Raw genomic sequence first — 22,776 nt, 5'->3', positions numbered from 1 at the left:
ATTAAGTGACCTATGCCAAATTTCATCCAAATCGGATAATAAATGCGACCTGTACTTTCTTTACAAAAATACACGGACGCACAGACGGACATGCATAAATCGACTCAGAAAGTGATTCTATGCATATTCTCAAAAGGAACCATGGGTCTTTCTCGATTATTTTTGCCTGTTACAAACATATGCACAAAGACATAATACCCTGTACCACAGTGTGGTGAAGGGTATAAAAACCGGTTAATTGAAAATCTGTATAAGAGAAATACTTTTTTATTGCGAAAACACAAATATATGAAACGAGCACCGTTTAAGAGAAAAAATATCAATTTTGTAATGGCGACAAACTTCATTAAATTTTGTATGTGCAACCCTAAACATATGTTGCTCATTTTTCCAACCTTCCAAGCAAATGTCTACAAAAAAATAAGTCCTTACTCTATTTATTTTATAATATGATTTATAAATTTCACGATTTTTCAGATACTGATTGAAAACTTCGCAAGGATTTTAATTGAAAATCCTGCTTAAGAGAAAAAAATTGAAAATGGGTGTTTTCGCTTAACCGAATTCGACTGTATTTATATCTACACAAGTCTTCTAAAAGTAATTCTGTTCATAAAAGGCATTCCCAAGGTCTTTTTCTTGGCGTGACTTTTGTTTGTAGGTTTTCCTCTAAATTCTACTTCTAGAAAATCTCTTGTATTTGGAAGGCAATACTTATGTATGGTAAATTCAAAAGTTTTTTCTCCTAAGAGAGGATCCCGTATAGTATTATTTATAAAAAGAATCCTCTATATAGGGGAGAGGTCTCTTCTTGGTAGCTATAAATGGTATGTGGTTTAAAGAAAACCACCTGGAACTTTTACTACCATTTAAATGTATTATTATATTATTTATGCATGGCTTTGGTATAATTTTCTATGTACAGCTGAGCACTAGTCTCATTTTTTTAAACTTCTCAAGCTGTTACTACATTACTTGCATTTGCATTTTTCAAAAAAAAAACCTTTTCCAAAAAGTGCCTCTTCCTGCAACTTACCTAAATTCAATAATATCATTCTGCTCGCAGAGCTCATTAAGCCACCACATGGCACTGGTTTCACTACTAATACCGCCCGCAGCATTAGTATGGCTTCTGACAGTTCCTTGCCATTTGTTATCCGGACATGATTCGCTATACTCATCCGATATTACAGCACGTCGTTGTTTTGTAGGTAGTGGTTGTTGTTGATTTTCGTTTTCTTGGTGTTGTTTCGACGTTTCTATTGTGGCATCATTCGACGTTGCACCCGATACAACAGATAACATAGATCTTTTAGAATTCGCCGAGGACGATGATGATGATGGCAATTCTTTTTTGTCGTAATACCATCTTGCATTGCTGTCTGCATCGACTTGACTCTGATGAAGATTTTTTGCCTGATTTGCCTGATGCTGTTGTTCACGTTCACGTTTTAGCTTCGAAGCATTTCGTACTTTGGCAAAATCTTTAAAAAATATATTTGTTGGTATATGACCAATATATTCAACATCATCCGGGACATCGCCATCATCTAATGTTCTCTTGGCTGCAGCTGCCTCTTCCGCTGAGGATGCTGATGAAGAACTAAAATCATTTTTGTGCAATGTTTCCGCAAACTCTTCTCTGGGACTGGCTTTTTTACCATTGCCACCGCCCATCATAGAGCCTTTAGCATTTTTCATCATCACCGCTGGTTGGCGTTTTCCATTTTGTTGTGCCGAGGCGAACCATGAAATTGGCAACTTGTTGCCGCCACCACCACCAGCAGCAGCTACCGTTTCACTCACAAAACTGCCACGTTCATGAGCATTCAACAGCGATACGGTTTCAACGTAAAAATCCCCCGTGTAATGAATTACTGGATTTCGCATTTGCGGTGTGACTGTCTTTTGGCTTCGTTTGCTGGCTGGCCGTTTTATTGTTGCCGATGTGGAGGATCTTTTCTGCGGAGTCACCGTGAGATGTACTGTTGGTGTAACAAGTTTACAACGAAAATAGAATGGAAAAATACAGAAATACATAATTTTTAATTAGTTTTAATTAATTTGTAATGAAAATATCAGGGGGATATTTTGAAGTTGGTGTAAGTGGAAAAATGGGAAGTAAATTTGTGTTTTTAGAATCCATGAATTGTTATATGGATTAATAAAATTATGTTCATAGAGATACATATATGTGAATAAATGGAAATGTGTATCATAGATATATATATATATATATATATATACGAAGCCGCTAAGGGTACTCAGCGGAGCAAATTAGGAGAGATTGTCATATTGTCGTTGCACCTGGTCTGCCAAAACACCTGGCAACAAGACCATTTCCTTCTGGTTCTGACCACCCCCTCATCATCATCCTCTACCTATTTCATAACCGGTAAACATCAGCCATATTTTCCGCAACCATGTTAAATCTGATTGGCAAGATCACTTAAACAATCAATGTTTCAAAGAGCTGGCCTCGTGTAGCTAAGAAAAATCCCGTTCAATAGTGAAGGAACTTACTATTCAAGCAAGTAAATGTTCACGTGTGGAACGGCTGTCATATATAAAGATGGTACGGTGATAGATGTGAAGACGTGAGAGAAACAGGGCGTGTTACGCTACATAAGTGCACTCTGAGGCAAAAGGGGTGCCAGCAGAAGTGAATCGATTTTACTTCTGTCTCCTTTAATAAATACGCTGAAGCAACTATTCCTCCGACACATAAAAACATGTTTCCTGTCGCTCAACATCAATCACAACAGCATTAAAAGCCATACCCACTCACATAAGTCGAAAACCAGAACAGGACCTGCAATAGAACAGGATTTTACTTAAGAGGAATTCAGAAAGGAGGAGAAGTCACAGATCTCTAGATTTTAGCAGGGAGTTATCCAAGGAGTGACTCTGGAACAGTTTAATCTCTACGTTTCTGAACTTCCACAAACGTAGGTCTCGATTTAGAGAGATGTCGATGACAAATTTTATACAATTCCTTTATGTGAAGAACGTGAAAATATCTAGCGTCAAAACCACAAACTTCACTAAATTCCTCAAGCCACCGCTATTTTTATACCCTTCACCACACTGTGGTACAGGGTATTATGTCTTTGTGAATATGTTTGTAATAGGCAAAAATAATCTTGATAGACCCATGGTTCCTTTTGAGAATATGCATAGAATCACTTTCTGAGTCGATTTATGCGTCCGTCCGTCTGTCCATGTTAAATTGTAAACAATGTACAGGTCGCATTTATGATCCGAATTGGATGAAATTTGGCACAGCTCATTTGTTTGGCCCAAGGACGAACCCTATTGAAATTGGGAAAATCGGTCCAGATCTAGATATAGCTCCCATATATATTTTCGTCCGATTTAAGGTAAATGGTGTACCAAAGTCCCAAAATATCTTTCGTTTTGCACGAAATTTGGTACAGCCTACTGAATTAGGTCTAGAATGATGTGTGCCACGTTTGGTGAAAATCGGTTCAGATTTAGATATAGCTCCCATATATAGTTTCGCCCGATTTTAGGTAAATGGTGCACCAAAGTCCCTGAAAATCATTTAATTTACACGAATTTTGGCATAGCGTATTGAATTAAGTCTAGAATGACGTGTGCTAAGTTTCGCGAAAATCGGTTCAGATTTAGATATAGCTCCCATATATAGTTTCACCCGATTTTAAGTAAATGGTGTAACAAAGTCCCTATATATCTTTCGATTTGCATAAAATTTGGTATAGCCTACTGAATAAGGTCTAGAATGATGTGTGCTAAGTTTCGTGAAAATCGGTTCAGATTTAGATAGCTCCCATATATATTTTCGTCTGATTTTAGGTAAATGGGGTACCAAAGTCCCTATATATCCATCGATTTTCACGAGATTTGGCATAGCGTATCTTATTAAGTCTAGATCGATGCGTGATAAATTTCGTGAATATCGGTTCAGATTTAGATATAGCTCCCATATATATTTTCTTCCGATTTCATGTAAATGGGGTGCCAAAGTCCCTAAATATCTTTCGATTTGAAATTTGGTACAGCCTACTGAATTAGGTCTAGAATGATGTGTGCTAAGTTTCCTGAAAATCGGTTCTGGTTTAGATATAGCTCCCATATATAGTTTTGCCCGATTTTAGGTAAATGTTGCACCAAAGTCCCTGAAAATCATTGGATTTGCACGAATTTTGGCATAGCGTATTGAATTAAGTCTGGAATGATGTGTACACCTCCTATATATATTTTCGTCCGATTTAAGTAAATTGTGCACTAAAGATCCAAAGCTAGGCCGATTGACACAACGTATTGAAATTAGTATAAATTAATCATGGCAAGTTTGCTTCAAATCGGTTCAGATATACACATATCTCGTAGCTTCCATATAATTTCGACTTATTTATTGAGATTAAATTTTTAACAGAGCAGCATACCGAATATCGTGTGTCAAGCTTGCTTTAAATCGATTTAAACAAATCTGTCACACTGTGCGCAAACGACTCTAAACTTACCAAATTGAAATGAAATTTAGCATAGGTTCCAGAAAGATATAAAAATCACATATTTAAGTTCGTTCAATTTCATGTCAAAATTCCTTCAAGAAGGCGATGTCTTTTCGGATACATATGTACACAAAGTGGTGAAGGGTATCATATTGTCGGCCCAGTCCGACTTTACTACTTTCCTTACTGGTTAATAGTAGTAGAAGTAGAAACAACATGATGAGCTGTGTGACGCCGGTGTAGCGTCACTGGCACAGAATTAAAACCTGACTAAATGCCGCCCTGAGAGCTGCTAGAGGATGCCTCCTTATATCGTGCCGTATATCGATATAATATGATGTTGTCAACTTGTTTGGGGAATCCTCTCCATTACCTCATTTTAGGAGAAGACCTTCGGCTTTTTTATGAAGAAAAAACCCTTCTATTCTTTTTTACAGAAGAGCAGAAGATGTTCTTCATAGAAGAACTGGAGATCCTCATCTTCATAGAAGAACTGGAGGTCCTCTTCTTCATAGAAGAACTGGAGGTCCTCTTCTTCATAGAAGAACTGGACCTCCTCTTCTTCTATGAAGAAAATGACCTCCAGTTGTTCTATGAAGAAGATCTTCTGCTACTCTTTGAAAAAGAAAATCTTCAGCTTTTCTATGAAAAAGGAGACCCTCAGCTCTTCTATGAAGGAGACGGAGATCTTCAGCTATGAAGGAGAAGACGACCTTCAGCTCTTCTATGAAGGAGAAGAAGACCTTCAGCTCTTCTATGAAGGAGAAGAAGACCTTCAGCTCTTCTATGAAGGAGAAGAAGACCTTCAGCTCTTCTATGAAGGAGAAGAAGACCTTCAGCTCTTCTATGAAGGAGAAGAAGACCTTCAGCTCTTCTATGAAGGAGAAGAAGACCTTCAGCTCTTCTATGAAGGAGAAGAAGACCTTCAGCTCTTCTATGAAGGAGAAGAAGACCTTCAGCTCTTCTATGAAGGAGAAGAAGACCTTCAGCTCTTCTATGAAGGAGATGAAGACCTTCAGCTCTTCTATTAAGGAGAAGAAGGCCTTCAGCTCTTCTATAAAAGAGAAGAAGAACTTCAGCTCTTCTATAAAGGAGAAGAAGACCTACAGCTCTTCTATGAAGAAGAAGACCTTCAGTTCTTCTATGAAGGAGAAGAAGACCTTCACCTCTTCTATGAAGGAGAAAAAGACCTTCAGCTCTTCTATGGTAGAAGAAGACCTTCAGCTCTTCTATGACTAAGAATAAGACCTTAAGCTCTTCTTCTTCTATGAAGAAAAATTTGATTTCTATGTCGATGCTGGATCGAGCTCAAAATCTTTATGATATGCTTTGCTACTACTCCTTAAATGTTAGATATTGAAAATGGAATGCCTCGATCAACGTTTTACTCAACTGAATAATCATGTTTTCTTCTTTTGTGCAAATCCTCTTCAAACAATTCTCCCCAAGAAATCATTATTACCCGTTAGATGCCAAAATTCGTAGATAGTTTTGACAGAAACAACAAATAAAACATAAGAGAAAGAAAAAAAAACGTTTTTAAAACTTTTATCATTCGTTAAAAATCCTTCATTGTAATTTGCACTTTCGTGCTTGGTCGGTAGGTATGCTCTTTTCCTCTTTGCTCTTCTCCTCCATCAACTACAAAAGAACGATTCAAATCAAATTGCACAATAATGAGTTTTTCGTGGTTTGCCTAACGTCGTTTATTCTCGGAAAATATTTGCAATAGCCGTGCCTGTGCTTGTCTATTCTGGACTACCATCACCCTGCTGTATTTAGGCAACAAACTTTTGTGGCATTAGTGTGAAATTCTACGTTCGAGCGTGCCAAAAAAAATATTTGAAGGTGCCACCAATGCATACTCAAGCAATCAACGTGAATGACATTGTCATTAACGTTTTTCACGATGTTTTAATGCCAATTTCTAGAACTTTTGGAGGCCACTTGAATTATTTAACAGGGATTTTTTGCTAGTCAAATAGTGGTTGAGGTCAAGAGATGAACTTTTTATTGGAACCAAAAAATCCTGTTTTGCCGGACTAAGCGGTAGTTGTGATATGAAAAAAAACTTTCTGTAATATAACACCATTTCGGATTGATTTTACATTTGTAATTACTTCGAATACGGCTATTAATCCATTATAGTATCAATTAGTGTGTTAACAGTAATTTCGAATAAATCCACCACCGGTGTGTGTCTATTTTGGTGTTTTGATTCTTTGATATTTGATAAGTAGAAACTACACCATAAATTGTCACATTTCAACAAGACGGTTCCACATTCCACACAACTCGAGATTACAACGTTTTTAATATGCTGTGTAAAAATTAGATGGTCCCTTTATAGAAGAATCTTTCTTTCATTTGTTATACCCTCCACCATAGCATGTAGGGTATATTAGATTTGTTTTTCCGTTTGTAACGCATCGAAATAATCATTTCCGACCCTATAAAGTATATACATGATCAGCGCAAAAATCTATGACGATTTAAGCATTTTTGTCTGTCCGTCTGTTGTAATCACTCTAGCGTCTAAACGAATTGAGATAGATCGCCAACATTTTGCATAGAGTCTTCTTTTGTCTGCAGACAGGTCAAGTTCGAAGATGGGCTTTATCGGTCCACGTTTAGCCATAGCCCCATATAAGGGTACCCCCAATTTTTCGGTATTTTAGGGGGTTTGATCGCATTTTTCGACCGAATTCGCTGAAATTCGGTACTTTGAGTTCTTATTGGGTAGCAAATCTCCCCACCAAGAATTATAAATATAGGTCAATTTTTTCGGATAGCCCCCATATAATGGTACCCCCCAAATTTCGGTATTTTGGAGTTCTTGAACGCGTTTTTCAACCGAATTCGCTGAAATTTGGTACATTGTGTTCTTATTGATTAACAAATCTCCCTACCAAAAATTATTAATATTCAGGTTCTTGAGCAGGGTTTTCAGCCGAATTCCCTGAAATTTGCTACATTGGGTTCTTATTGGGTGCCAAATTTCCCCACTAAAAATTATAAATATAGGTCCACTTTTTCTGGTAGCCCCCATATAAGGGTACTTCCCAATTTCCAGTTATTGGGGGGGTTTGACCGGATTTTTTCCCCGAATTGACTGTAATTTAGTATTTTGAGTCCTTAATAGGTACCAAATCTCCCCACAAAAAATTATGAATATAGGCCCTTTTTTTTCGGATAGACCTAGCCCCTGTGTGGAGGTTCCAGAATAAGATGGGTAAAGTTTTGATGAGATATAAATTTTGTGAAACGGATTTGGTCCAAAGAAACATCGGGTCTAGAACCAATATTTCCATGAGACACATTTTCGCCGTGTTAAAGTGTATACACCCTCATTAACCATAATGCTGAGGGGATAATTATCCATTAAACAATTCTGAAATTTGTATTATGGTTTATATAATCCTTTTTTTAGAAATGTCGGTATATGTCCAATTTTTTATAGGTTCCTTACATTTTCATTTCTAGTACCTGTCAGTATATCTATGGTGGAGGGTATCCAAAGTTCGGCCCGGCCGAACATAGCGCTTTTCCACTTGTTTGTATTAAAATAGTTAGTGGATTTTTTCCGTGTATTGGGGTTATCCCACCATAGTAGGGGGGATATTCGGTAGACGAAATTTTCAGTTCATACCCCACATATTATGGAATTCTAAAACGATTTAGTCGATTTAGCCATATGTTGTAATCATTTTTCTCTCGGAGGATATCGACATAAAAACTAAAACGTGAGGTTTGACCTGCATTTAGGACCAGGCCCTATATAAAACATCCTACATATTTAATATTTAGCGTGATGGACGGTATTGCGATTCCAAACTAAATTATTATCTTGGAACTCGAGCTACAGCGGCCTTTAATTAGGCCTAACCCCTTATATAATGAAAACACCAACTAGTTGCTAATTCCTACGCAATGTTGTCAATATTGGTCCCGCTTTAGTATGCCTCATATATAATATTGCCCTCTAAATTTGAGTATTTTCAGGATTTTATACACATGTTTCACCGTACCATGCGTTTATAATTAATTTTATTAATTTTACGGTTTTGAGATTTTAGGAAAACCCCCATTGAAATTGCTGAATTTTCTATTTGGTTTACAACAATAGGTTAGAAAAATTGTCGTTATATGTATGTACCCTATGTTTTCATTTAAAAAATTTGTCAGTATTTCTATGGTGGAGGGTACTTGTTTTGTTTACTATTGAAGAATACGACATGGAGAATATGTGGTTTCAACAAGAAGCCACACATGTAGAGTATAGAGTAAAACGTTTCTGGTATACTCTGTAATAAGAAGATGGTCCTTTTATAGAAGACTTGTTCTTCCATTTTTTCTTTTGTTTTACAGTAAGTTCTTCGGGTCTTCTATAAAAATGCTTGACGAAGGTTAGTTGACCGAACATTGGTCAAATGATAGGACCAAGTTAGTTATCCAATTATTTTTCGATTTTCTTCGCCCGCCAGCTCTCACCACTGACAACATACTTACACACAATATTCTACTCTACACACTTGATGACTTTTTAAGCCGTTTTGTCATTAGCTATATGTGTTTGTGCCTCCCAAGTGACTCTTGATGATTGACAATAATCGATGTAGGCAAACTAATATTTAAGTATGTATGTGTGTGTATGTTTGTTTGTCTGCCCTTTTGCTAAAGTGTGATTGAATGTCAGATAGCTGTACACTTTACTAGACAACAAGTGTTAAGTGTCAATTCTCAATTATGCATATAATTTGCTGTTTACATCCCCTTCCAGCAATCTGGCGGAGAGCTTCCCAGTCGTCCGACCAGCCATCCACACCGATGATACAACACAGTCGGTTGTGATGACACTCATGGCTGTCACGGTGCAAGAGGATATCAGAACTTGTTTTTATTGTGCGATGTTTTTTTGTGTTACTTCCCTCTCTCTCTCTCTCACTCTATTATTTATTTTTTCTAACACGAATAAATTTACATGTATAACAGAAATATCAACAATATTATCATAATTTATATATCGCCTAAGGCATATAGAGGTTATTAGGGGGTTAAGATGATGTTCAGTGTAGAGTATAGGTACGTATGTATTATGTATATGCATTTAGTTGTTTATCATATTATGGAGAATGTGTCGACAATCCGCCGAGTTTAGTTATTTATTTTTGGTTTTAATGCTAATTTACATAATTTCACTTTTCTTATACCCTTAAGGATAATGAGAGTATATAACATGTGCCTCATCGAAATATAAAAAAGGTAAAAAATCCTATTTTAGATAAATTTGATTCGATTTAGAATCACTTTCTAAGTCGATGTATGCATGTCCGTCAGTCTGTCCGTCCATGTTTATTTGTGAACAAAGTACAGGTCGCATTTATGATCCCATTTAGATGAAATTTGGCATAGGTTACTTATTTGGCCCAAGGACGAACTCTATTGAAATTGGGAAAAATCGCTTCAGATTTAGATATAGTTCCCATATAAATTTTCGCCCGATTTAATGTAAATGGTGTGCCAAAGTCCCTATATATCTTTCGATTTGCACGAAATTTAACTGAGTGTACTGAATTGAGTCTAGAATGATGTGTGTAAAGTTTCCTGATTTTATGTGATGTGTGTAAAGTTTCCTGTGTGTAAAGTACGATTTTAAGACCCAAACTTAGGACGATTGCCACATAGTTATGCACAGATATAGCTCCCATATATCTTTTCGTCCTTTTTTAAGTTAGGTCGATTGACACAAAATTTTGCACAACGTACTGAAGAAAGCATAAACAAACATGTGTCAAGTTTTGTTGAAATCCGTTCAAATTTAGATATAGTTCCCATATATAGTTTCGTCCGATTTTAAGTTGGGCCCAATGACCCAAAATATGTTCATGAGGAACAAAACGTACAAAATTTCATATCGATCTAGAATAGAATGACGTAATTGCATTTTGTAAAAGTACAAATTTAGCCCATATATACTTCCGATCGATTTCGTGTTAATTGGGTTCCAAATATTCCGTGGATGCCCGATTGATATTTGTTTTAAATCGATTCACATAATTTTTTCCCCATTGTAACAAACAAATGACATGTTTATGGATTGATCTATGTCGGTTCACCTTTAGATAACTCAACCAAATCGGTTGAACTCAACCAAAAGTATTTTATATGCATTTGTGGCCTCTTTAAAGACCACAAAATTGTACATGGGGAAACCATAGATATACTGACAGGTACTTGAAATACAAATATAGGGAAAATACCAAAAAGTGGACCTATACCGCCATTTCTACCAACCGATTATGTAAACCATAATACAAATTTCAACAAGAGAAAAAGCGTTAAATTCGGCCGGGCCGAACTTTGGATACCCTCCACCATAGATATACTAAAAGGTAGTTGAAATGAAAATGTAGGGAAAATACCAAAAAGTGGACCTATACCGACATTTCTACAACGCGATTATGTTATGCCATGTACAGACGAGCGTCGTTATGAAGTAATTACATAGTTCCCCATACAAAATTGTCTGAGTGAACACCGACTTTTGTACGTTGTTCAATTCGAATCACTCTCTGAATAACCAAGAATTTTGTCCCATCCCTAACAAATGAGAGAATTTATCGAAAATAAATTAATTTTGACAGCATGAAAATATTTATAAAATTTTCTAACTTTTTCAGTAAAATTGAAAGTGATGAATGAAAAGTAAAAAAATTTATAGTTTTTATATATGCAGAAGAAAGTAAATTTTGTAATCTACATAATGCAATATGCATTTCTTTCCCTTTGGTTATAATTAGCGTACAAAACGAGAAACAAATGTGGGGAAACCCAAACAAAAATTCTCCATTTTTTATTTACATATACATATGTGACATTTGAATTGAGAAAATTCGAAAATATATTTAAAACCACAATATTTTCAGAGAAAATGGAAAACATGAATTAAAAGTAAACAGATATAGGTTCATACTATAGTCAGGAGAAAGAGAATTATTTTTTTTATTTAGATCCATGTGTAATTCAGGTAAATATGTTACAATTTTGGTGTAAAACAAGAAACAAAAAGTTTAAAATAATAAACTCTGATGACATGAATTAAGAATAGTGTCGTATGAACGGGTTAATTCATGTACGTAATTCTGAGAGCGAACTACGTTGTTCGAATGCCCGTCAGAACATGGCATAAACCATAATGTGAACCATGTTCCAGAAAATGTTGATTTCATCCAACCTGTGCCTATCTTATTATTCTTCCAAACTTAGTTCAGGTTCGAAAATGTGGACTATCGGTCCACTCCCTCTGATACCTCCCACACAGGTGCTAGGCCTAAATGCTGGTTATAGTTCATGTATAGTTCATTATCGAACCTTACGTTCTAACTTTATCTCGATATCCTCCACAAGTTAAATGATTACGACAGACTCTTAGAACCAAACCCAAAACACGGAACAAATCAGATAAAGATTTTAATATAAATAAAAATGGGTTTATATGGGGACTACCCCAAAAAGGGGTGAATATTAATAATTTTTGGTGGAGAGAGTTGTTACCATATACGACTACCAAATACCAAATTGCAGCGAATTCGGTTGAAAAACGCGCTCAAGAACCCCAAAATACCGAAAATCCTTATATGGGGGCTACCCGAAAAATTGACCTATGTTCATAATTTTTTGTGGAGAGATTTGGAACCTATTAAGAACTCCAAACACTAAATTACAGCCAATTCGGTGGAAAAATACGATCAAACCCCCCAAAATTCTGAAAATTAGGAGTTACCGTTATAAGGGCTCCGAGAAAAAGTGGACCAATATTTATAATTTTTTGTGGAGACATTTAGTACTCAATAAGAACCAAATGTACCAAATTTCAGTGAATTCGGTTGTAAAACTTGCTCAAGAACCCCAAAATACCGAAAATTGTAGGGAACCCTTATATGGGAGCTTTGCCTAAACATGGACCGATATATCCTATCTTTGAACTTGACCCTCCTGCAGACAAAAGACAACCCTATGCAAAATTTCAGCACCCTATCTCAATTCCTTCAGAAGATAGCGTGATTACAACAGACGGACAGACGGACGGACGGACATTGCTAGATCGTCTTAAAATTTTACCCTGATCAAGAATGTATATACTTTATAGGGTCGAATATGAATATTTCGATGAGTTACAAACGAAATGACAAAATTAATATACCCTCCATACTATGTTGGAGGGTATAAAAATAGTGTTTCTGTCCCGATGCCACGTTTATAACCCAAACAGCAATAAACCAATAAATACGGGAAGAAGAAGTAAAGCCAAGTGAAGTAAAGCTGACTTCTAAATGTATTTAAATTATACTGATTTATACCCGCAATCATAGGTGGAGTGTATAAATTGTTATTCCGTTTGCAACACCTCGAAATATTCATCGGAGAACCCACAAAGTATATATATTCTTGATGAGTATAATATTCTATGTCAATTTACGTATGTTCTCTAGCTGAAATCACGATAGAGATCGCAATATTTAATATAGAGCTCTGAAATTTTGCAGAGGCTTTCTAGTACTCTTAGGATGTTTGGTATTATAAATGCCATATATCGGTTCAGGTAGTGGTCTAGCCGTTATATAACGGTACACTCAATAATCGGTATTTTGGACACATTTTCTAATCAAACTGTCTGTAATTTGGTATTTTGGGTTTCCATTGAATTACAAATATTCGTATCAAAATTTTGTTATATTGAAGTTTCAGGGTATTCCCCATATAACGGTGTCAAATCTCTCTACCAAAAGTATCAATATTGATCTCCGTTTTATTATAGCCCCATATAAGGGGATTTGATATATTTTGCTCACATATTTTTGGGTATCATAAGATGAATTATAAAAAGTTCGGCCGTCTTTCTTTTTTACTTGTTATATTCTGAGGAGGATATTTCGCTGAATTTTTCACCGACACGGCAATTAGTTTCGCAAAAATTTAAGTATTGGGGTAGTTGCGTAGGGTATCATATGGATAGCCCCGTCTCACTGAAAAAAAAAACATTGGAAAATCTAATCCCAAATATATCGTATTCCACTAGAGTATGGGGGATATTATGTACCCGAAATTGTCAGTTTATACCCTACTAAGTATGGAATTTTAAGACAGGTTTGCCATCTGTTGTAATTATTTTACATTCGGAGGATATTGAGATATTTCGATAATGTAGAAAATGTTTCCAAAAAAAGTGGCTGTATGTTTGGTATAAATTAAAGTTTCGAATATAAAATCCAATGGTGAATAGTTACTTTTGGCTATCACAGTGTTTGTATCAGATGACCTAACAAAATTTTGCCCCAATTTAAAATGGTCATTTAGCTAATATGTGGCATGTAAAGCCACAAAAATATAAATGTGACTCTAAAACCAACAATCTGCTAATAGGGGCCACATTAACATTTATGGTAAGTGTGCTTATCGAAAGCTTACTACTAGGATAGCAGCAACATATATAGATACATTTTTTCATGGTTCACAAAATATGGTCAGACCACAAAATGAAAATAAAAAGTTTTTTTCACCACAATCTCCATAATATCGTTGATGTTGTTGTTTTTGTTGTAATTGAATAAAATCGATTCCCGGACATTTTTCACTTAACTTACCTTTATAGAGGAGACCACAATTGATACCAAAATCATTGGAGGTATCAAAGATATCATGATGCAAATTCAAAGCAATTTGCATGGCCTGATGGTGAGGGGCCGCCAGTGGATCATTGAATTTAGTGTTGTTATTGCTGGCGTTGTTGTTGTTGACATTTTGCGATGTGGCTGTATCGTCGTCAGCTATTACATCGGCATCAATCACTGTGGCATCACTAAGAAAATTATCGAGTTGTGAGCGACAGGAATTGATGTTTGTAGAAGTAGTGCTGGTCGGCGGTGATGATTTTTCCAGATTTTCCTTCTCATTGTGCGGTACTGACATTTGTACCGAATGTGACGTTGACATTGGGGTTTCATGTTCTTCTTGTTCCATCTGTGAATTTTGGTCATTATCGAAAGATTTGCCATGTTGCGTGAGTGGTTTTTCCGCACTCACATATGTAGTTGTCAGCTGAGGTGAAGGCAAACTGTATTCACCCCCAATCGGGTTGAACAGAGTCTCTCCATTGTTTGCATTGGCATCCAGTTTTCTGGCATGTTCATTTTCAGTGTTCTTGTCATTGTGAGTTTTTGTTAATGGAAAATTAATTGTTTCTGTCTGTTGTATTTCGTGTTCTTCTTCTTCGTGTTGCTCCTGAGAAGCACTGGTTGTAATTGAAGCTACGTCTTCGTGATGACCCTTAGCCACATTGCTGTTTCTGTTATCCACGTTTAAACTGTGTTGTTGGCCCTCAAAGGGTATTGTTTCATTGGAGATGCCAATTGAATCATCTTCACTGTTGTTGTCATTAATGCCCTCACTGTTGTTGTTGTAAGTAAATTTGTTGTTATTGTTGTAATTGCTATTATGATTACCGTCATTCTCTACATTGTTCACATCTGTTTGCTGTTGTTCCGCTTCCACAATAGGCGTGGTTGCCACAATGATGGCAGCTGGCGCTGTTTGCACAGGTGGTCCCGGTGAACGTCCTGGCGCTGGGTCACTGTTCATGTGTCCCACTGTCTGTATTGCATATAGCCCAAATACTAAAAGGCAAATAACTAATTTCCTCATTATCACTGCAACAACTACAGTTTGTCAACTTCACTTTGTTGTGCGAGAGCAAAGAACACTGTGTTGTTGTAGTTGTTGTTGTTAAAAAAGCTGGCTGCAACAATGGCGGCGGCGGCAATTGTGGCTCACTTCGTTTTAATAGGATTTCCATAGACTTTATTTTTACGATTGGTTTCGAGTTTGCTTGGTACTGAGGCTAGCCGAGCTAAAATCCTTTTATAACAGGAATGAATAGTTTTAGTTGTTGGTTTTGGTCGGAAATGGTTTTGATTGTGTTGTTGGTAGTCTCTAGTTTGGATGTGTTGTTGTTGCTGTTGTTGTAAACTGTTGCAATCCAATTGTCTTCTTTTTCACTTTGGTATTTTCGTTGGCACTACATATGTTCCATTTAGTGGCAACAATTGTCCGGACATTTATTATAGCAACCACAATGTTTGGTGTTATCCTTGTAATTGATTCGCTTGACGTTTGTAGCTTTGTCATTATTCAATTAGGCCGTAGGCGATTTAAACTTTTCGAGTTGCAGTTGGTTTTCAGCTAAATCCAAATAATCATCTTTGGTTAATCTGAAAAGAGAGAAACCAAAACCTGTTGAGTAAGGATTAACAAAAAAGGACATATCCATAATATATTGAGGGTCTAAAACATTAAACATTTTTTTGGGAAAGAATTTTGAATCATTGATTTTTTGAGCACTTTTTTTTTGAAATGTTATGTTAACATGTTTTCAAGGATTAACACAACGCGTGGATTTTTAAAGAATATTTTTTAAGGACCTTTATAAGGCGTGGATTTTTTAAAGACCATTATCACCCGTTGATTTTTGAAAGAATATTTTTTAAGAGTCATTATAAGGCGTGGATTTTTTAAAGAATATTTTTAAGGGTTATTACAAGGCGTGGATTTTTTAAAGAATATTTTTAAGGGTTATTACAAGGCGTGGATTTTTTAAAGAATATTTTTAAGGGTTATTAAAAGGCGTGAATTTTTTAAAGAATATTTTTAAGAGTTATTACAAGGCGTGGATTTTTAAAGAATATTTTTTCAATGGTTATGTAAGGCGTGTATTTTTTAAAGAATATTTTTAAGGGTTATTACAAGGCATGGCTTTTTTAAAGAATATTTTTCTCCAAAACTTCCCAGGGCATGGCTTTTTTAAAGAATATTTTTAAGGGATATTACAAGGCGGGAATTTTTTTAAAGAATATTTTTAAGGGTTATTACAAGGCGAGGATTTTTTAAAGAATCTTTTTAAGGGTTATTACAAGGCGGGGATTTTTTTAAGAATATTTTTAAGGGATATTACAAGGCGTGGATTTTTTAACGAATATTTTAAGGGTTATCACAAGGCGTGGATTTTTTAAAGAATATTTTTAAGGGTTATTACAAGCCGCAGTAAAGTGATGCATAGAATCAATTTCTGAGTAGATTTATGCATGTCCGTCCATCCGTCTGTATGTCTGTCCATGTTAAATTGTAAACAAAGTACAGGTCGCATCAAAGACCCTATATATCTTCCGATTTGCACGAAATTTCGCATAGCGTAATTATTTAGGTCTAGAATGATGTATGTCAAGTTTTCTGAAAATCGGTCCAGAATTATATATAGTTCCCATATATGTTTTCGTCCGATTTAATGTAAATGGTGTACCAAAGTTGCTATATATCTTCCGATTTGCACGAAATTTGGCATAGCGTAATGAATTAGGTCTAGAATAATGTATGTTAAGTTTCCTGAAAATCGGTCCAGATTTAGATATAGCTCCCATATATATTTTCGTCCGATTTAATGTAAATGGTGTACCAAAGTCCCTATATATCTTTCGATTTGTACGAAATTTGGCACATCGTAATGAGTTAGGTCTAGAATCATGTGTGTTAAGTTTCCTGAAAATCGGTCCAGATGTAGATATAGCTCCCACATATATTTTTGGCCGATTTAATGTAAATGATGTACCAAAGCCCCTATATATCTTCCGATTTGCACGAAATTTCACATAGCGTAATGAATTAGGTCTAGAATGATGTATGTCAAGTTTCCTGAAAATAGGTCCAGATTTAGTTATAGTTCCCATATATATATATATATATATATATATATATTCGTCCGATTTAATGTAAGTGGTGTACCAAAGTTCCTACATATCTTTCGATTTGCACAAAATTTGACATAGAGTAATTAGGTCTAAAATAATGTATGTTAAGTTTCCTGAAAATCGGTCCATATTTAGATATAGCTCCCATATATATTTTTGTCCGATTTAATGTAAATGGTGGGTTCAGATTTAGATATAGCTCCTATATCTGACTAAATGAAACATTTAGTATCGGTTGCAGAATGACATGTTAACGGATCCAATTTCATTTTACTGGTCCTTTAAAAATGCTATGTCTCTTAGGATTCATCTGTTGAATATAGCCAAAGTGGTGAAGGGTATCATATAGTCGGCCCCGTCCGACTTTACTACTTTCCTTACTGGTTTAAGAAAATGTTTTCAAGCACCATCCATACAGGGCTTGGATTTTTTAAGAATATTTTTTCAAGGACTGAATTTTAACAATTTTTTAAGGTCCGGAACAGTAATGTTTTTGAACAATTTTTTAAGGCCCTATAGGCCCTATATGTAAGTTCCGTTCTATTATTTTTTTTTTTTTTTAACATTTTGGCAACATTTATTTTTCAAAGTGGCTTTAATTTGGCATTTCGGATTTCACATTTATTGAAAATACTGCATGTTTTTGCATGGCTCCATAAATTCCTAGATTCCTATTATAATTCCAACCTGAGGGTCTATAAGTTGATACTTAATTAGATCGGAACATCAACAACCACCTACCAGACATTTCACAATGACATAGTCGATGGTTAAAGAAATTACTCTCGCCATTAGACGACCTTCTATTCCAATAAAAACTCCGCTGGAGTTTTTCTATCTAACTAAAATATTTTTTTTAATTTTCCCTCTTATAATCTGCTGCATTGAAATTTTCATTAAATTAAGTCAACTTTGAAATATTAGAATTTTAATGGCAAACTAAGTAGACTGCAATTTGAAATTGGATCTAAATGACTCCCTGCCATATCCTATGTAGCCATGTAATGAAATGAATTGTGTGTAGTTCACTTTTTTTTAGAGTGGTGTAGAATGGAAGCTAAACGTAAGGTTGGCTATGATGATGACGTTGCTCGGCAGCTGTTTGTGTTGCATACTGAATCAAGGTCAGTTTAGTATTGGATATTTTTTCAATAATAAGTTGAATGTTTGACACGTTAATCGGCTCGACTTGCAATTACAATTCTTTGGCGAAAATCGATACATAATTAGGAGGAAATATTCATGTAATTAGTGAATTTATGCAATTTAGTTAATGAAGTTGGATATCACGTAATAATTTTAATACTATGAAGTGCGGTTAATGTTAATGAAACATTAAGACGCTTATCCTCATGTCATATTAACAATAAATCGAATTAAAATTAAATAGGCATTAAACCATATGTATATGCACGCCTAAGTTGGCTTATAAAATACATTTTTTAAACCAGTAAGAAAAGTTCAAAAGTCGGACGGGGCCGACTATATGATACCCTTCACCACTTTGGTTACATGCAAGACATGTTAATATCTACAAATTCCTGTAGATAGAACGGTCATAGAATCTTTGGAGGACCATTAAGATGAAATCGGGCGATATTAAATGTACTATCTAGATAAATATTTGAACCAATTGAGAAACCCCGTACACATACCATTCTGAAATCAACGAAAAACTGCATGTCAAACGGACAGACTTGGATTCTTTGGTGTACCATTTGTATGAAATCGAGTCAAATTATGTATGGGAGCTATATATAGACACATTGACTTAACTGAGTAACCGTTGCATACACCATTTGGTTTTTGTAATCACTATATTCAATTTAATACCCTCTGCCAAATTTCGTGTAACCACCATTTACATAAAATCGAACGAAAATATATATAAGACCTATATCAAAATCTGAGCCGATTTCAAAAAAACCTTATCACGCATCATTTTTTTCTCAATAGCATTCGCTATGCAAACTTCTACTCAATCAGACAAATATTGTGAGTTTGGTGTATCATTCACATAAAATCGGACGACTATATATAAGTGAGCTATGTCTGAATCTGAACCGATTTTAACAAAACTTCGCAGACATCAGTCTGCACCTAATTCAACACTCTGTGCAGAATTTTGTCCCAATCGGACAAATATTGGGAGTTTGGTTCATCATTCACATAAAATCGGACGAAACTAAATATGGGAGCTATATCTAAATCTTAACCGATTTTAAAAAAACTTCGTACACATCAATCTGAATATAATTCAGTACACTTTGCAAAATTTTTTTGTGCCAATCGGACAAATATTGGTAGTTTGGTGCATCATTCACATAAAATCGGACGAAACTATATATATAGGAGCTATATCTGAATCTGAACCGATTTTAAGAAACCTTCGCAGACATCAGTTTGGACCTAATTCAGAACTATGTGCAGAATTTTGTCCCGATCGGACAAATATTGGGAGTTTGGTGCATCATTCACATAAAATCGGACGAAACTAAATATGGGAGCTATATCTAAATCTTAACCGATTTTAAAAAAAAAACTTCGTAGACATCAATATGAATATAATTCAGTACTCTTTGCAAAATTTTGTGCCAATCGGGCAAATATTGGGACTTTGGTGCATCTTTTACATAAAATCAGACGAAACTATATATGGGAGCTATATAAATCTGAATCGATTTTCTCCAATTTCAATAGAGTTCGTCCATGAGCCAAATAGGTGAACTGTGCCAAATTTTATCCAAATCGGATCATAAATGCGACCTGTACTTTGTTCACAAAAATACATGGACGGACGGACATGCGTAAATCGACTCAGAAAGTGATTCTATGCTTATTCTCAAAAAGAACCATGTGTCTATCTCGTTTCCTTTTGCCTGTTACAAACATATGCTCAAAGACACAATACCCTGTACCACAGTATGGTGAAAGGTATAAAAATTGGACCGAACTATATATGGGAACTAAACCGATTTCAACAAAACTTCACAGACATTAAATTTTGTATCGATGGAACAAATATTGGGTGTTTTGTGCACCATTTATGTAAATTTGAACGAAAATATATTTGGAAGATATTATATATAGGGTTCTCCCTTGGGCCAAATAAGTGAGCTGTGTCATATTTCATTCAAATCCGATCATAAAAGCGATCTGTAATTTGTTCACAAAAATATATGGACGGACATGCATAAAATGAAACTTGGTATATATCAATCCAGACCTAATCTAGTACTCCGTGCAAAATTTTGTCTCAGTCGGAACAATATTTGGAGTTTGGTGTATCATTCAAAAAAATCGAACGAAACTATATCTAAATCTCAACCGATTTCAACAAATCTTAGCGTACATTAATCTGGACCTATGTCAGTACTCTGTGCAAAATTTTATCTCAATCGGACCAATATTGGGAGTTTGGTGCACAATTTACTTAAAATCGGACGAAACTATATATGGGAGCTATATCGAAATCTGAACCGATTCTCTTCAATTTCAATAGGGTTCATTCTTGGGCCATATAAGTGACATGTGCCAAATTCCATCCAAATTGGATTATAAATTTGACCTGTACTTTGTTCAAATACACAAAAATACATGGACGGACGGACATCCAAAAACCGACTCCGAAAGTGATTCTATGCATATTCTCAAAGGAACCATGGGTCTATCTCGTTTCCCTTTGCCTGTTACAAACATATGTACAAAGACATGTGATGAAGGCTATAAAAATCCACGTTGGGTGTTGAAAAATACTCTTTAAAAAATACACGCCTGTATTGGTTGCTGAAAAAATATTTTTTAAAAAATACACGCCTTGTGGTCCTTAAAAAATATATTCGTTACGAAATCCACGCCACACATGTGCTAGTGAACCATGAAAAAATCTTTAAAAAGAGTAATAGTAATACATGTCACACACATAGGTCACACACATATCCATCAATTTTAATTTAATTGAACGGCTAAAAAATCATTAATTAAAAACCCCCTTTTTTCATCTCTGCAATACTTCGTAATTTCATTGCATTTCCCTATGCCATTCGCAGGATAATGTGTTTTTGATTTGATATGAATTTGATTAGGGACTCAGCAAAATACAAATACATACTCACAAAAATACGGTGTTTGAAAAAAAATTGAATACCATAACAAAGATTAGCATAAATTACTTTTTTATTATTGTTGTTATTTTATATTTCGTTTTTGTTTAGTAATATTTCCCAATTGCCTTTGGAAAGTCATTTCACAAAATATTACAGGATATCTGTCATGTCCCCTTATGTGAGGATATCAAGTTATGCCAACTGTATTTACATTTAATCAATTCTTCCTCTACCAAACAAAAACCTGGAGAAGAAGAAATATTACCTGCGGAAAAGGTCATAGTTCAGTTGAGTTGGGTATAAATTGGGACGCGTTGTCGAGTTTCGTTCGAAACAAAACGTTAGCAGGCAACATTGTTACTGAATACACATTTATTGGAATAACGCATATGAACTTTGACCTTTATGGGCAATAGAAAATATTTTAGCAATGGCAGTCGAAGTTTCTCAGTAGAATATTTTAATTTTTAAAATCGAATAATTTCAACTGAAGTAGCTGACATTTAACATGAACAAAATTAGGATTTGGAATATCATGAAAACAAGTTTGCAATTTCCGATATAATTAATAACACCTTAAAGCCTATGACCTAATTCTACGTGGATTTAGCAATCGTGTTATTTAAATTAGAGCTTTGAAAATGTGCACATACATAATTTTAAGTTTTTTTTTTAAAGGATCGGCTGTAAATGGAAAAGTTCGATGAAAAATGTGAATATCGAATTTATGCCTTCGAATAATCTATCTAAAATATGTGGAAGTCTAAATGTCTCATCTCGTATTGTTTTTTTTTTTTTTTTTACAACAACGTACAAGAACATATGATAGAAGGAGAACCCTTCTGGATTCTAAATATATGTCGTCGCCAAGGGGAATTGCCCACCCCAACATCCATGGTTTGATAAAGTTATGGTCCCATTTTAAGCATTTTAATGGTCCTATGCGCACCGAAGTATTGTAATTATGGTATTATGGGTAAAGTTTTGTCATATACCCCTATGAAAATCTCGTCCTATTTCAGGTTTTAGCCTCATTTCCCATGCGATATGCCTATAAAAATGTCCAGCAAATGTTTTGGTATTTCACGGTCCACACGAAGTGTCTATAATTTTTCCGAGTGATGATTTACAATGTATGTCCATGTTTAAACGTAAATCCCATAGTGGATCCTAACCGATTTTATATATATTTTCATACCCTTAGCCTCAGGTTTAATGAGTACTTTGATAAGATAAAAATATTCCTTATAGAAATGTCGGTTAAAATCAAAAATTTCTATGGACCAAATCTGTTTCAGATAATTCCGGTCGATTAGGAATTTGCATCTGTCTCTCTTGTAAGTACTATATGTAGCCAGTGGAGTTATGTTCGGC

At 35.2% G+C, this 22,776-nt stretch overlaps 1 protein-coding gene across 1 annotated transcript; it reads right to left on the bottom strand.

The window, feature by feature from the left end:
• Positions 1–1,036: 1,036 nt before the first annotated feature.
• On the bottom strand, positions 1,037–15,137 carry LOC133327583 (homeobox protein 5-like; the record flags this gene model as incomplete). Its single annotated transcript, XM_061536099.1, has 2 exons — positions 14,144–15,137; positions 1,037–1,985 (listed from the first exon to the last, which is right to left on the bottom strand). Coding segments are annotated over exons 1-2 (1,943 nt in total), but the record flags the coding sequence as incomplete, so codon positions are not given.
• Between the last annotated feature and the right edge of the window lie 7,639 nt (positions 15,138–22,776).

The sequence above is a fragment of the Musca vetustissima genome, unplaced genomic scaffold (assembly GCF_032173495.1).
Source record: "Musca vetustissima isolate MV318-11 ecotype Yass unplaced genomic scaffold, APGP_CSIRO_Mvet_v1 utg48637, whole genome shotgun sequence".
NCBI lineage: Eukaryota > Metazoa > Arthropoda > Insecta > Diptera > Muscidae > Musca > Musca vetustissima.
This window is presented reverse-complemented; position numbering and strand designations above follow the sequence as displayed.